The sequence below is a fragment of the Penaeus monodon genome, chromosome 13, assembly GCF_015228065.2.
Source record: "Penaeus monodon isolate SGIC_2016 chromosome 13, NSTDA_Pmon_1, whole genome shotgun sequence".
NCBI lineage: Eukaryota > Metazoa > Arthropoda > Malacostraca > Decapoda > Penaeidae > Penaeus > Penaeus monodon.
In genome coordinates, this window is record NC_051398.1 from 28,467,471 (window position 1) to 28,483,191 (window position 15,721).

The following is a 15,721-nucleotide window of genomic DNA, read 5'->3' on the forward strand; positions in this document are numbered from 1 at the left end:
GGTTATAAGCATTGTAATACAGTTAGCATTAGGGTTAGATTAATAATTAAAAATACTTTCATGATGATTATCATTATTAGAAAGTGAGACAGAGAGACAGAGACGGAGGCTGACTGACTGACTGACTGACAGTCAAACTGACTGACTGACAGTCAAACTGACTGACTGACAGACAGTCAGACTGATAGACAGACAGTCAGACTGACTGACTGACAGAGTCAAACTGACTGACAGACAGACAGTCAGACTGAATGACATACAGTCAGACTGAATGACTGACATACAGTCAAACTGTCTGACTGACATACAGACGATCAGTCTGACTGATAGACAGTCAGACTGACTGACAGATAGTCTGACTGATAATTTGTCAGAGAGACGGACACAGTCATAGTGGCTGACAGACAAACTGACTAACTGACTGACTGACTGACTGACAGACAGTCTGACTGATTAGACATACATACAGACAGACTGACTGACAAACAGTCTGACTGACTGACTGACACTCTAACTGATTGACAGACAGTCTGATTGACTGATTAGACATACAGTCAGACTGACTGACTGCACAGTGCTAGTCTGACAGACAGACAGGCAGACAGGCAGAAGCACAAACGCTACCACGAGCAGAGAAACCAGCGGCTCTCCTTCTTCGTCAGAAACCGCGACGCGCTGCTGGTGTTCGCGTCGTACGGCCTGTCCAGCATCCCGTGGGAGGCGGTCCTCAGCTATTACCTCTCTTCCCTCGGCATCCAGCAGGTGGGCGGCCGGGCGTGCGCGAGTGAGATTTTACGGCGAGACTAACGGGGATCGTGTGGTTTGTTTAGGAAAAAAGTAATTGAGTTGTAAGAGAAATTATTGACGATGAGAACATTACTGATGATGATGTTATATATAGAGGGGATTAACAAAAACGTTTTAGTAATGACGATTCGGATAGTAATGGTGGTCCTTGATAATGATGAGGTATTATCAGTGATACCATTTACGGTGACAATGATAATATTCACTTTTAGACAAAAAAAAAAAAAAAAAAAAAAAAAAAAAAAAAAAAAAAAAAAAAAAAAAAAAAAAAAAAGCAACTACGAAAGAATTTTCTGTCACTGTTAAATATGAGACTGTTGGAATGGATGAGCTGGATTTAAAAAAGACGTTTCCCTCGCTGTCGCCAGTGATCCTGAGCCAGCGAGGCCCAAAGCAGCCTGCCGCGTGTACAGCCTGTGCCTCCTCCTTCAGGAAGAGGCTTCGTGGCTAGGGCTCGTCGCCGTGGTCTCCTCGGCCGCCGCGGGCCCCCGCCGCCCGCCTCCCCGACCTGCTCTAGGGCCCACGCCCCCCCCCTGCGTGCTGGCGCTCATGCTCGCCTCCGTCGGGGCGCTATACTGGCTCTGCCTGCTTTCGTGGGGCACCATCCCCGCGGCCAAGTGTAATGCGCGGTGCTGTTTCTTATCATGCACCATTCTCTAGGGGTTTGCTCGTTCCCGATTCCAGGAAAAAAACGTTGTTTTCTAGTGATTGTTATCATTATTATTTTTATCAATACCATTTTTATCATGATGTTAATAATGCTAATTCTATTATTATCATTATTGCCGTTGTCATTATTATTATGTTGGTGGTGGGGATCCTCCTCCTCCTCCCATCATCATCACCATATTGTTATTTTCATTATCATCAAAGTTATCTTAAAACAAAATTTAAATTTTGCTCCGTAGTTGGCAATATTGCACAAAAACTACGTACCAGTAAAAATGCTTATGCATATCTCCAGAAAGTCACCGGTATCCTCCGCGGCCCACAGCGCCGTGCTCGGGAGGGGAGCGGCTGTCGTGCAGAATCTAGCGTCCCTGAATGGGGCAGAGACCTGAATTATGATAACTGACAAAGCTAATAAGGATAATAACAAAAAGTACCGTAACAGCCCCCCCCCAAATCCTTGCCCGTTGCTGTCGTGGGGGGCTTAGGAGGGGGAGACTGGGACCCAATGATGGGGAATTCCCCAACCTTGGGACTCAGCCCTCGACTCAACTAATTTTGCATGGTCTTTATTTTCCTTCCCACCTTTCGTTTCTGTCCCTTCACCAAACCCTTCTGCTATCCACCTCCTAAGGTGTGAGAGCCGTGCTGAAAGGATGAAAGGCCTGGACTTTGTGCCAGTCCTGAACGGCCTGAGGGAGCCATGGGCACGGTATTCCCTGATTTAGTATCTAGCCCTTACCCCCCAAGGGGACCCCGAGGGGTGGACTGTTTTTATCCCCAACATAATCCAGGTTACCATGGCCAGTAATGAAAACTTATCCCCCCTATTTGGGGCAATGAGTTGCCCCTTTATCAAATAAAACCCCCAAAGATGTAAACCACCGATTCCCTGACCCCAGGCTCTCCTTTGACCCCGGCTCCAAACACTGCAATAACTACCCCTCATCAATGCCTACTAGTACAGTAGCCAACAATAACCCTTAAGGAACATTTCCACTTCCCCGAAAACTCAATTCAACACCTTACCCCCACAACCTCCAACATCAACCCCCCATCCTCCCTTTTTAAAACCTTACAGCTTTTTGCCCCCCTTCCCCTAACACTATCCCCCCAACAAATTCCCTCTTTGTCACCCCCCGCTTTTCTACCCCCACACTACAACAATTTGAAACCCTCTTCACGCAGCCAAATGGACCGATTTTCGTGATCCCTCCCCCCCAAACTCCCTCTTGACAACACCCTCTCTTCAACAATGTCTCCAAAAACAAGTAGGGAAAATTTTCCATAGCCCACCCGACCGTCCCCTTTACATAAATCGAAAAAACCAACTATAGATTAACAAAACAACAGACCCATATGGGAACCCCACCCTTTCAGAAACCCACCAACCCCCAAACTTGCACCCGGGAAACAGTTTCAATCTCCCCAGCAAATTGCCAAACTATGACAAAGATTGGCAGATTGTGGAGAAATCTACTTGCCCGTCTCCAGGGTTTATGCAACTCAGGCAATGCTACTCCATTCCCCCAGAGGTCATCAAAGAAACCCCCTAAAAAATAGCCCAAAAATACCTTCCGTAGACATGACTTTCCCCTTTTAAGTTACATAGGAGGAGAAAACCCCCCCCGTTGTCCATACCAAAACCCCCCCAGTCAGTGCCAAAACTGTTTGGGGATAGGAACCCCCGCCAAAAAATTGCCGTCCACGCCAGTGCCCACTAGTGCCAACCCGGCATACCCCCCTAACTGCCCGCACAAAACGCACATGTGAAACTGTGGCGGCCCCCCCTAATGTATTTTATAGGGGGTGCCCACCTACAAAAATTTAGTTTAGGGAGAACTCAGATTTAAACTTGGACCCCACTACGGAAGCCAGACAAGAAACAGTCGAAGTGGTTCTCTCTTTTTCCTTCTCCAATAATATGCTCACTCTACCAATTTCCTAAAACCCCCCAACCCACCCCCCCCCCAAAAAAACCCCCCCCCCCCCACAAATTTCCCCCCCAAAAACCCAAAAACCCCCTTCCACCCCCTATCTTTATTTGGGGGTGCCTTTTGGGTTGCCCTTTAGGATCCCCATGGTTTTGGGCAGCTCAACCATTTTCTGTACGGGGGTTTGAGAGGGCCGTTTGCCTCCCTGGAGACTCGCCATGAGGGACCCCGAAACCCTGCGGGGAATAAAATCGGCCATTAGCCCCCTGATGATGATAATATTATAAAATTATAATATATTTTTATATATATAATAATATATATAATATATATATATAGGTTTTTGGGGTGGGGTGTGTGTGTGTGTTTTGTGGTGTGTGTTTTTGTTTTGGTGTTGGGTGTTTTGTGGGGTTTGTGGGGGGGGTGTGTGTACTCTATGTAGTGTGAAATGTGTGTGTTTTATTAATTTTTTATGTATGTAGAGAAAGGGGAGTGGGGGAAAGGGGAAAAATTTTTGGCAGAACTTTTGCAATCGCAAAAACCCTGGGTTCCCCGCCCGGTTACCCTTTCTCAGTGGGACTAAAGCTGTGATTGCGTTTCCCCGGCGTAAACTCAAAAAAAATGGGCATCCAAACCGCACATCTTGCGGTTTAAATACGAGGTCCCCTCTGCAAAAATGCCCAAAAAATGTATGTATATAATATATATATATATTATATATATATAAAATTTTTAAAATTTTAATATATATATATATTATATTATATATATAATTATAATATATATATATATATTTTTAAAATATATATAACATATTAATATATATATATATATATTATATATATATATATTTATATATTACTATTTATATATTTTAAAATTTAAAATATCATGCTGTGCCCACGGCGGCTCAGCCCGAACCAAACCATTTAAAAAAGAAGAATTTTATATATATATCTATATCATATCTATATATATATATATATTATATATAAAATATATAATTATATATAAAATTTTATTTTATATTCCTGCACTTTTCATATATATTTTTTACACTAATCACTTTGGGTCGTTTGTTTTTGTTCCTTCGAAGCCGTTCCGATCGGGCCAACCAGCGGGTTTCCCGCTGTGGCACCTGGGGCCCTTTTGCTGGGGCGGGCTCCGGGGGGGGCCACAAACTCCTGCTGCATTAGGAGGACGTAAACTAGCCCTTCTTTTGTGGTTTAGTTCAAGCGTTTTTTTTCAGGTACATAAAGTACTTATGGAAGAGAAAATAAAATAATACATAGCATTATTTTTTCCCAAAGGGGCCAGGTATAGCTGCGCACTGCGGGTTTTGATGACGGTAGCCTACTTCCCCTCCCGCCCGCCCTCCCCCCCCCCATTCCCTCCGCCGCCCCCCCCCCCTGGAGTACCGCGCGGGCCCCCCCGCCGCGATTCTCAGGTGGGTTTACCTGCTCCCGCCTGCGGCTGTAGCGCTGCTCCCCGTTCCTGGTGGCAAACGCCCCCAAGCGGGACACTGCGACTTAGTTTAAGCTTTGGTTTGAAAAAAATTTTCAAAACTATTTTTTTCCTTTTCGCGCTGGTGTGGATGTTGTGCCACGTAATGATAAAAAAACAAATGATAGAAATAAAATGTTCTAAATTTATAAAATTTGATGAAAACGAATAGTGATAAAAATTATGAAAATTGTTTGATAATAGTGTCAAAATACTAATAATACGGGTGATAATGATCCCCAAAAATATAGGGACAAATTAAACTATGGTAGTCCTTTTTTAACGTTCCAGTCTTTTGGGGTTTTTTCCTGTTTTAAACATCACAATTCTTATCGCTTTTGGGCTGAACCAAAAACCATGGCTTTTTATTTGATTATGATTAAGATTAGGGTTTTTTTTTTTATAAGCATTGTAATACATTTTGCTTTTTTGGGGTTAGATTAAAAATTAAAAAAATTAACTTTCATGAGATTATAAATTTTTGGGAAAGTGAGCAGGGGAGCCCAGAGACGGAGGCTGACTGACTGACTGACTGCCCAGTAAAACTGATGACTGCAGTCAAACTGCTGCCCTAAACAGACGGGTCGGGACTGTAGACACCCGGTCAGACTGACTAAACGGGACAGAGGTCAGATTTGACTGACAGACGGGTCGGGGACTGATGAAAGAAAATTTCAGACTGAGGGGACGGGCCCCCCAAAAAAAGCCCCAAACCCTGAGAAAAGACAGACAGTCGGGGACTAAATAAACATAAAGTAAAAAGAAGACTGACATACAGTCGGGACTGACGAAGACGTAAAACGGGACCGACTGCCCTTTACAGCCCAGATGACGGACTGCATCCCGCCCAGACGAATAAAATACAGTCAGACTGACTGACGACAGAGGGGTAAAACTGCCCTGACTGACATCAGTCAGACTGACGGCCTGACTTTCAGCAAAATGACGGGCGTCAAATGACTGACTGACATACAGTCAGACTGACTGACAAACCCTACAGACGATCAGTCTGACTGAAGACAGCCGACTGCGGGACAGATAGTCTGAACCGGAAAATTTTTTCCCAGAGGGGACGGACCCAGTCATAGTGGCTAAACAGACAAACTGTAACTGACGACTGACTGACTGACAGACAGTTGACTGATTGGGAATACATACGCCGATGACTAAAAAACAGTCTGACTGACTGACTGACACTCTAACTGATTGACAGCCCATCTGTTTGACTGTTTTAGACTTTAAGTCAGACATGACGCACATTTGCTAGTCTGACAAAACAGACGGGCGGGGACAGGCAGAAGCAAAAAACGCTACCACGAGCAGAGAAACCAGGGGGTCCCCTTTTCTTGGGCAGAACCGCGACGCGCTGTGGTGTTCGCGTCGTACGGCCGCCCCCGGGCCCCCCCGGGGGGGCGGTCCCAGCTATTACCTCTCTTCCCTCGGACCCCAGCAGGGGGGCGGCCGGGCGTGCGCGAGTGAGATTTTACGGCGAGACTGGGGGGGATGGGTGGGGGTTTGTTTGGGAAAAAAAAAGTAATTGAGTTGTAAAGAATTATTGACGAAAGAACTTTACTGATGATGATGTTATATATAGAGGGGATTAAAAAAAAAACTTTTAGTAATGACGACCCGGATAGTAATTTTGGTCCTTGATAATGATGAGGTATTACCCCTGAACCTTTTACGGTGCCCAATGATAATTTTCATTTTTAAAGAAAAAAAAAAAAAAAAAAAAAAAAAAAAAAAAAAAAAAAAAAAAAAAAAAAAGAAAACTACGAAAGAATTTTCTGTCACGGGTTAAATATGGGGACTTTTGGGAATGGAGACGGGATTTAAAAAAGACTTTTCCCCCTCGCGGGCCGCCAGTGATCCGAGCCAGCGGGGCCCCAAAAGCAGCCCCGCGTGAAACAGCCTTTGCCTCCTCCTTCGGAAGAGGCTTCGGGGCTGGGGGCTCGTCGCCGGGGGTCTCCTCGGCCCCCCCGGGGGGCCTCCTCGCCGCCCCCTCACCCCCTTTCTTACGGCCAGGGCCCCCCCCTGCGTGCTGGCGCTCATGCTCGCCTCCGTCGGGGCGCTATACTGGCTCTGCCTGCTTTCGGGGGGAAACCACCCCCGGGGCCCAAGTGAAATTTGCGCGGTGAGGGTTTCTTTTTAAGGGCACCATTCTCTGGGGGTTTTTGCTCGTTCCCGATTCCGGGAAAAAAAAACGTTTTTTTCTAGTGATTTTTAAATTCATTATTATTTTTATAAATACCATTTTATCATGATTTTTAATAATGCAAAATTTCTATTTTATCATTTTTTGGCCTTTGGCCCATTATTTTTAAATTTGGGGGTGGTGCCCTCCTCCTCCTCCTCATCTTTCATCCCCAAAATTGTTTTTTTCCCTTATCATAAAAGTTACTTAAAAAAAATTTAAATTTAGCCTCCGTAGTTGGCACTATTGCACAAAACTACTAAAAAGTAAAACTGCTTTGCATATCTCCAGAAAGTCCCCGGGTACCCCTCCGCGGCCCCCAGCGCCGGCTCGGGAGGGGAGGGCTGTCGTGCGGGAATCTAGCGTCCCTGAAGGGGGCGAGCCCCTGAATTATGATAACGGGACAAAGCAAAATAAGGAAATAAAAAAACAGAAAACCCCGTAACACCCCCCCCCCAACCTTTCCCCCCGTTGCTGTCTTTGGGGGGGCTTAGGGGGGCGGAGACGGGGACCCAAGGGGGGGGGAAATTTTCCCCAAACCCTTTTGGGACTCAGCCCTGGGACTAAAACAATTTTTTGAATGGTTTTTTTTTCCCTTTCCCCCCTTTTTCGTTTTTTGCCCTTTCCCCCAAAACCCCTTTTTCTTCCACCCCAAAGGGTGTGAGACCCGTGCTGAAAGGATGAAAAGGCTGATTTGTCCCATTCCTAAAACGGCCTGAGGGACCCATGGGCGGGGGGTATTCCCCTGATTTATTTATTTACCCCTTTACCCCTAAAGGGGCCCCCTGAGGGGGGGACGGTTTTTTTTTTCCCCAACATAACCCAGGCTTCCCAGGGCCCAGAAATAAAAACTTATCCCCACTATTGGGGGGAAAATGGGGCTTGCCTTTATCAAAAAAACCCAAAACGAGAAAACCCACCCGTTTCCCTGACCCCGGCTCCCCTTTTGACCAGGCTCCAAACACTGAAATAACAAACCCCTCATCAATGCCTACTAGTACGGGTAGCCAAAAAATTTAAACCCCTTTAAAGGGAACTTTTTCCACTCTCCCAGAAAAGCTCAACTTCAACACCTCTACCCCCACAACCCCCAAACCCACCCAAACCCCCCCATCCCCCCTTATTAATACCTTACAGCCTTATTCCCCCACCTCTAAAAAACCACAAACCCCCCTAAACCCACTCTCCACCCTTTCGTCACGCCCCCCCCCTTTTTCTACTCCCCCTTTTCACTCCAAAAAATTTTTTGAATCCCCTTCTTCGCCCCACCCCAAAGGGGCCCGGGAATTTTTCGTGATCCCCCCCACAGCCCCCTACTCTGCCAAACACCCTTCTTTCCCAACAATGTCTCCAAAAAAAAAGTGGGTAAAAGTCTTTTTCCCATACCCAAACCCGCCCGGCTCCCTTCTTGTCACAGAAACTTTCCAAAACCCCCAAGCTATAGCTTTAAACCCAAAAAAAAAGGGACCTATATGGAAACCCCCATCCTTGCAAAAACCCCACCCCCCCCTTTCAATACTTGCCCCGGGAAAACATTTTCAATCTCCCCACCCAAATTTCCCCAATCTATGAAAAAGTTTGGCAGATTGTGGAGAAGTCTACTTCCCTGTCTCAAGGCTAGGGATGCAACATCAGTGCAATCCCTTAACTCCTTCCCCCCCAGGGGCCCTCGAAAAAAACCTACTAACATACCAAAATTCCCTTTCCCGTAACATGCCCTTTCCCCTTAAAAACGTCTACTTTAGGGGGAACCCTCCCTTTTTTCGTCCAACCAACCTCCCCCAAATTTCAGGGGCCAAAACTTTTGGGCGATGGGAAACCCCACCCAAACTTTCCTTTTCCACACCCCAGATGCCCACTATGGCCCAACCGGCCCCAAAACCCGATCTAATTTGCCCTGCACAATACGCACATGTGCCAACTGTGGGGGCCCCCCAAATACTGTATTTTATAGGGGCTGTCCCACCTACAAATTTGAGTCTGAGGGACAACTTTTCAGATTCAAAAATTGGGCTCACACTACGTGAAAACCAACAAGAAGCACGTCGAATGGTTTCTCTTTTTACTCCTTTCTCCAAAAATACTGCCACTCTACCCAAATTTTCCCAAACCCCCCCCCCCTACATCTAACCCCCCCTCTTCTACCTCCTACCTTCCCAGTCAAAAAATCTTTTTTCCATCCTAAAACCAACCCCTCCAATCTCTACTACAGATATTTTTTAAACACCCCTACAAAACCCAAAAACCCCAACAGGGCAGAACAAAAGGGTTTCCCCCCCCTCTTCCCCTACCACAAAAATCACCCCACCTTCCTTTGGGCCCCCATGCTTGAGGGCAACCCGTCCTCTCTTTCCCCCCCCTCACAAGAAATCCTTTTTCCCCAAAAATCCCCCAAACCCAAATCCTTTAGAAGAAAAACCTTGAAAATATTCAAAAATTACCTTTTAAAGAAAAATTGGGCACTCAAACCTCCAAAACAACTCCTGCTCCTTCCACACACCAAAGTAAATGGGTGATTTTAAACCCCTCCTAAAGATATCCCCCCCCACCCAATCCTCCTACCCCCCCCCCAAAACAGCCCCCCTCCCCCCCCACCCCCCAAACCCCCCCCCCCCTTAAAACCCTTTCCCCCACCCCTCTTTTCCCTTCCACCCCTCCTGGAACACACGTGAATCCCTTATGTCACAAGTATTCCCTTCCTCAGACCCTCCTTCTCCTAATACCCCTCCCGAACACCAACTCCCCCACCCTCCCATCTCAGACCCCTCAATCCTTTTCCCACCCTCTAGTGCTTTTCCCCCCCAAAAACTCCAAAACGTTTCTACAATCTATATCATAAAGTATAAAATATCCTTCATTGGAATAAATTTGCGGTTTCCGCCCCCCACAGACCTGACCTTCGTCATAAAACCTTTCCTTATAATCCCCTCTTGTAGCCTTCAAGAGACCTTTTTACACATCCCCAATACCAAACCCCAATTTCATTTTTGTCTCTTCCACATTTCCCCTTTTTTCTCATCCTACTTATCCCTCAGAAAAAACCTTATGCACACCTCCCTTTTAAAAAAAATGCCCTTGCCCAGTTTTTCTGTATCTTCCTTATCGTTTGGGTCACAGTGATTTCAGTCTACTTCCCCCCCTTCCCACCCCTTGACTTTTTTGCTTTTTAAAAACTAAATTTTCCCCAAATTCAAAAACCCCCTTTCCTCCCTATTGGGGATTTAACTGCCCCACCCCCTTAAAGGGGGGATTCCATCACAAAATCCCCGGGGCCCATCTCTAGAGGCTTCCTCTCCACAGCGGGTTACTATTCTAAAAATTTGATCGCCCCACACACTTTGTACACCCCACGCAATCTTTTTTAAAGCATTGACCTCTCCTATGCCCCCTTCTCTTCATTTAGATTTTTCCCCTGGTCATTTTTAGGGCCACTTTTCCCCATAGTGACCACTTTCCAGTTCTCCTTTCCCCTACTTTTATACGTACCATCCCTAACTCCCCACGCTGGTGCTCTTTATAGAGCCCATGGCATACTTTTTTCCTTCTCTGTATTCATTAAACCCCCCCTCCCCCTCCCTCCATTTCAGAAATGATTTCAGATTTCACAAATGCAGTCTTAAGAGCTGCACATACAGCTATCCTCGAACCTCAAGACTATACCCCCAAAAAGTGTTCATGGTTTGGAAATTTTGATTTTAAAAAAGCACTCCGCTTTAAAAAGTGCAGCCTGGAACAACCCCTACAAAAGAGGTACTCCCCAAAAACAAAATATCAGCCCTTATCTCCCTTTTAAAAAGCATCTGCCTTTTCTTTCCCTCGTACAATCCGGAAAAAGTAAAAAAAAATAGCTGGCAAATTAAAGTTTCATCAATTACATCCTCTAAATCTATTCCAAAAGTTTGGGGCCGAATTTTAAAAAATATCAGGCAAACATCCCCCCCTCCTGCCCCCGGGCCTCCATATTCGAAAAAAAAACCCCCATTTTTGATCCCCCTCCAATTTGCTTAAAGAAAAAAGGGGGATTATTTCAGCCCGGTCAGTAGTGGTTCCACCCTTTTTCCCCACTTTTTCTTCTATTAAGACCCCCCAGGAAGGAAACCCCCCTTACCTTTACCCATCCCTATGGGGGGGGGGTGATCCATAATGCCCCCTTTTTTCCTGGAAATCATACTGCCCCAAATCGTGCCGTAAAACTCATGAAGGCCCTGAAAGGGGATTTACTACCGTATGCCCGGCAACCCCCTCTCCTCCCTTTTTCCTTCCCATTAAAAATTTTCAACCACATATGGGCATCAGGAAAAATTTCCCCCCTAATTGGCGAGAAGCCCCTTAAACCTTCCCCCCCCGAAACCCAAAAAAATCGGGTAAACCCCCCCCCAAGACTATCGCCCCATCCACTAAATAGCTGGGTTGTGAAAAATTTGAGTGAAAGGGGAAAAAATTCCGCTTAATGTGGTATCTTGAATCCCCACAACTTCTCTCCTCCTTCCCAATTTGGTTTTTTTCCGTGCCCCGAAAAACACAATGACCCCCCTTTCTTTATTTTGAGACATTAATTTTCATCTGGGATTTTTTCAAGCCCCTGAATTTCCCTACTAGCATATTTTTTGATCTAGAAAAAAACGATGATACGGGCATGGCGGTACCACATTTTTCCAACAAATTTTTCCTCCTCTAGGATACGTGGAAAAAGGGTGTCTTCATAAAATCCCTTTCCCCTCCCAACGCCCTTTCCCGGTCAAAATCGCCTTTTGCCACTCACTTTTTTTTCCCCCAAAACGAAGGTTCCCCCCAAAGGGAGTGTGCTCAGTACCACTTTTTTTTCCTTCTTGCTGTTAATAATTTTTCAGTTTTTCCCCCAGGAGCCCCGGGCATCCCCTATAGTTTTTTATGATTTTTAAACCCTCTAGGGCCCCTGACCCCATCAAAAAACCAAACTCTACCAATTTCTTCAATCTGCAAAACTCATCAAATATCTTCCTTGGGGCCCCAAAAACCCTGGCTTCCGCTTTTTTAAATTTAAAAACTTTTTCCCTTCTTTTCTCTCGCTCACGGGGTAGGGCCCCCACCCCCACTCTTTTTTATATGGCCTCCACTCCAATGCCATTTTCCCCAGGCAATTCCTAGGTGTCATTTTTTTACCCCCCAAAAATGTAAATGGCGAGGAAACCCTATTCTAACCCTTAAAAAAAAAGCTCTCCGCCGTTTCGAATTTAAAAACTCTATTCCCCTATATCATGGGGTAAAATCGCAAAACTCCCTTCAAACTTCATGTTTTCTTTTATCCTCTCCACTCTTTTATTATGGACCATATCTACTCCCCTTCCTCAACTTCTCTCCCTTTCCATCTTGAACCAAACCATCACTGTGGTCTTTCTTGCACTGGGGCCTTTTTGCCCCCTCCCCAGTTTTAAAAGCCTGTCACTGAATCAGGCATACCATTTTCTATCTCAACGTCGTCCCTTTTCTCTCTCCCATGCTATGTTCGATTTCCCCCAATTTTTTCCCCCACTAAAACTAATCCAAACCCCCCTTCTTTCCTTAGCTTCATCTCCACGATTACCTACTCCTTTCCCCCACTCGGCCCCTGGTAACCCCCCTATCCCCTTCCCCCTTTTCCCCCTCTCCCAAACCTTTTCCCTTTTTTCTGCCCCTTTCCCTCCCTCCATGGCTTATACCTCACCCCATATTTGCTCTTCTGTTTTCCCCGACCCCCCCAAAAACAAATTCCCTCCTATGTCCTTTTTTTTCAACATTTCCTTGACCAAAGTCTCCAATCTTCCTCTAGTATTCGTGTATATACGACGCTCCAAATCACCTCCGGGGGCTGGTTTTGCAGTAACTTCCCAAATCGTACTTTTAAATACTCCCTTTCCCCCCCTGAATCCCCGTGTCCCCTTTTACAGAACTGTATGCACTTTCCCTTTTTTCTCTAAAAACTATACCCTCTCCTCTTTCCCTTTTACAATTTTTACTACTCCCTTTAAATCTTAACTCTCAAAATCAAAATACACCACCAACCCCCTTTTTTGTAAGATCCAGAAATGGGTTTTTCTACCTGTCCCCCACGCCATAAAACAATCAAATTTTGTGGGTGCCCAGCCCCTGTTGGGAAACCCCCGGGAAGAACAGGCAGATACCTACCCCGCCAGCCTCTATGTCCAATCATTAAACCAACCCCGCTTTTCCGTATCCCCGCCACGGATTTTTACCCACACTTTTAAAACCTTTTTTGTATAATGGCAATCTTTTTTTGGGCAAAACCTCCGCACTAAAAAAATTACTTTTTGTAAAACTATCAAACTCCTCCTGGTCAGCCCCCTTTCAAAAAGGAAAAGACGTTGGGAGACCCCTCTCGCCTGAAAAACGCATTGGCCCCCACCCGTCTAACAAAACTCTTATTGATGGCACAATCTGATTTCCCCCCTTATGTTCCTTATGTAATGATCCCCTTTCAATCCCATACATCCTAAATTTTCGTGGCCCCCGTTTTTAAAACCCAAACCGTAACCCCCTGCTTTCCCCACACCCATCCTCCCTTCACCGACCTCCCAAACCACAGACATCCTTACAGAAACCACACTTTCCCGCTTTTAAAAACCTATCCTCTTTCCTCAAACGCATAATTTTCCTTCATCAATCTAACTCCTTTTCCACACCCCCACCCTAAACCCCTTTACCCACCAATTCCCTTTGCCCAGCTTAGCAAATTTAAACCCCTAAAATCAACCCCCCCTTCCTTTAAAAATTAACTATAGTGCTTTCATGACCTTAGATGGCTAGCACTTTTTCTTGTTTTAAAACCCTTAACCCTTAACCATCCGTAACAGTGATAATGATTATACAAAAGATTATAATAATGATGATTTTTGTGGAACCCAATGATAATAATAATAATAATAATAATAATAATAATAATAATAATAATAGTAATGACAATAGTAATAATAGCTCCCCACCTCCTCCCAGGGCAAGTTTACGCGTCCGTGATCGGCGGAATGGCAGTGAACTTCGGCGCGACGCCCCTGTTCGTGGAGCTGGCGGTGGAGCTGGCGTACCCGTGCCCAGAGGGCGTCGTCACCGGCTTCATGGTGGCTGTCCTTAACTTCACCGGCGCCGTGTTTCTCTTCTTGTTTTTCATACCCAATATTGGTAAACAATATTTTAAAAATTCAATATAATTTTCGTATGTACAGCTGACTGAACAAATTTGTTGACACTCTAACGATGTTAAAGTTTGCAGAAACAAGTCTAATATTGCATGAATAACATTAAATATTTTCTCGGCATTTTTTCACTCATATCATAAATAGAGTGAAATAAACAAAAAAGAAGTAGATGAAAATAAAATCCTGTCTCTCAGCGCCGGAGTTGCCGATTTCATTCGGAAATTACTGAAATTAATCTACTTAATACGGGCTAATGTAATGGTAGTGAGGTGATGAATGTTAATTGTACATACGTTTTATTCCATATCATTTGTGATGTGAGGTCAGTTAGGCCTGCCTGTCAAATCCGTATAGAATAGATATATCTCATCACACATGCAATCAAATTATCTGAAATTCCTTAGCAATGAAGTATGTTTGAAGAAAATACATAAAACATATCGGCATTAGTGATTAGTCTGTTATATATAGTATTCCGTATATAAATTATTATTCATTGAATGCTGGCATTTCTATTTTTAGTTGGCTACGGTGTCACAAGCAGGAGCATGTTTGTGGTCGCAGCCAAAAAAAAAAAAAAAAAAAAAAAAAAAAAAAAAAAAAAAAAAAAAAGGGCTGAGAATCGCTGGCTAGAACCTCGATCGCAGCTGTCATCACATAGCAACGATGCTGTGTGCGCAATGACTTTTAATTAAGAAAGAAAAGTGTTATGTGCTAATTTCGTTATAAGATTATTTTCATATAATTCACTCTAAATATCATTAGTGGAAAGTATGCTAAGCAAATTTCAGCGATGTAATTTGATATAAAAAAAAAATATTTTTTTTTTATCTGAATGCATATAACTCTTGCCCAAAAAAATTAATTCCCAATATTTTAGGATAGCCGCGAACATTTCCATCAGATACTTATTGTGTACAAGCGTTTTATGTCTGCACGTGTAGCTGGGTATCAGTATCAATGTATATTTTTTTGTTATATGTATAATCAGGTGTATCTCATTCGTGTTCATGCATTCATATGTCTATCCGTGTGTTTGTATTTTATTACCAAAACACTTGTATAATTTTTAGACATGTTAGGTGTCTGTTTATACTCGATAAATATCCATTTGAAGTGGAATAATACATATGATGAGACAAGACATATAATTACGTATCAGACTGAAACAAATGACTGAACACAACCCTCTTGTCACCCCGCCAGGATACTCTTGGGTGGTCTACTACCGCTGGGGTCGTGCGTGGCGTGCGCCCTGCCACTCCTGCTGGTGCGGGAGGACTACGCCAGGTCCTCCATCGACCGCCGCCGCAGCCTGGGGTCGCTCTCCTGAGGAAGACTTTGACTTTTGTTGATTGCTCTAGATTGTTTATCGGTTGGATTTAAAATTCGAGCTTAACATCTGAGTTTTAATTGCTTATGTTTGATGTGTTATTTTCCTTTTC

At 44.5% G+C, this 15,721-nt stretch overlaps 1 protein-coding gene across 1 annotated transcript in view; it reads left to right on the forward strand.

Moving 5' to 3' along the window:
* The window catches only part of LOC119579914 (solute carrier family 49 member 4-like), a 48,802-nt gene that overhangs the window by 7,077 nt on the left and 26,004 nt on the right, over positions 1-15,721 (forward strand). Inside the window, exons 6-7 of the mRNA XM_037927760.1 lie at positions 590-762; positions 14,077-14,259. Coding sequence (XP_037783688.1) covers positions 590-762; positions 14,077-14,259 — 356 coding nt within the window. The remainder of the gene's footprint in view (positions 1-589; positions 763-14,076; positions 14,260-15,721) is intronic.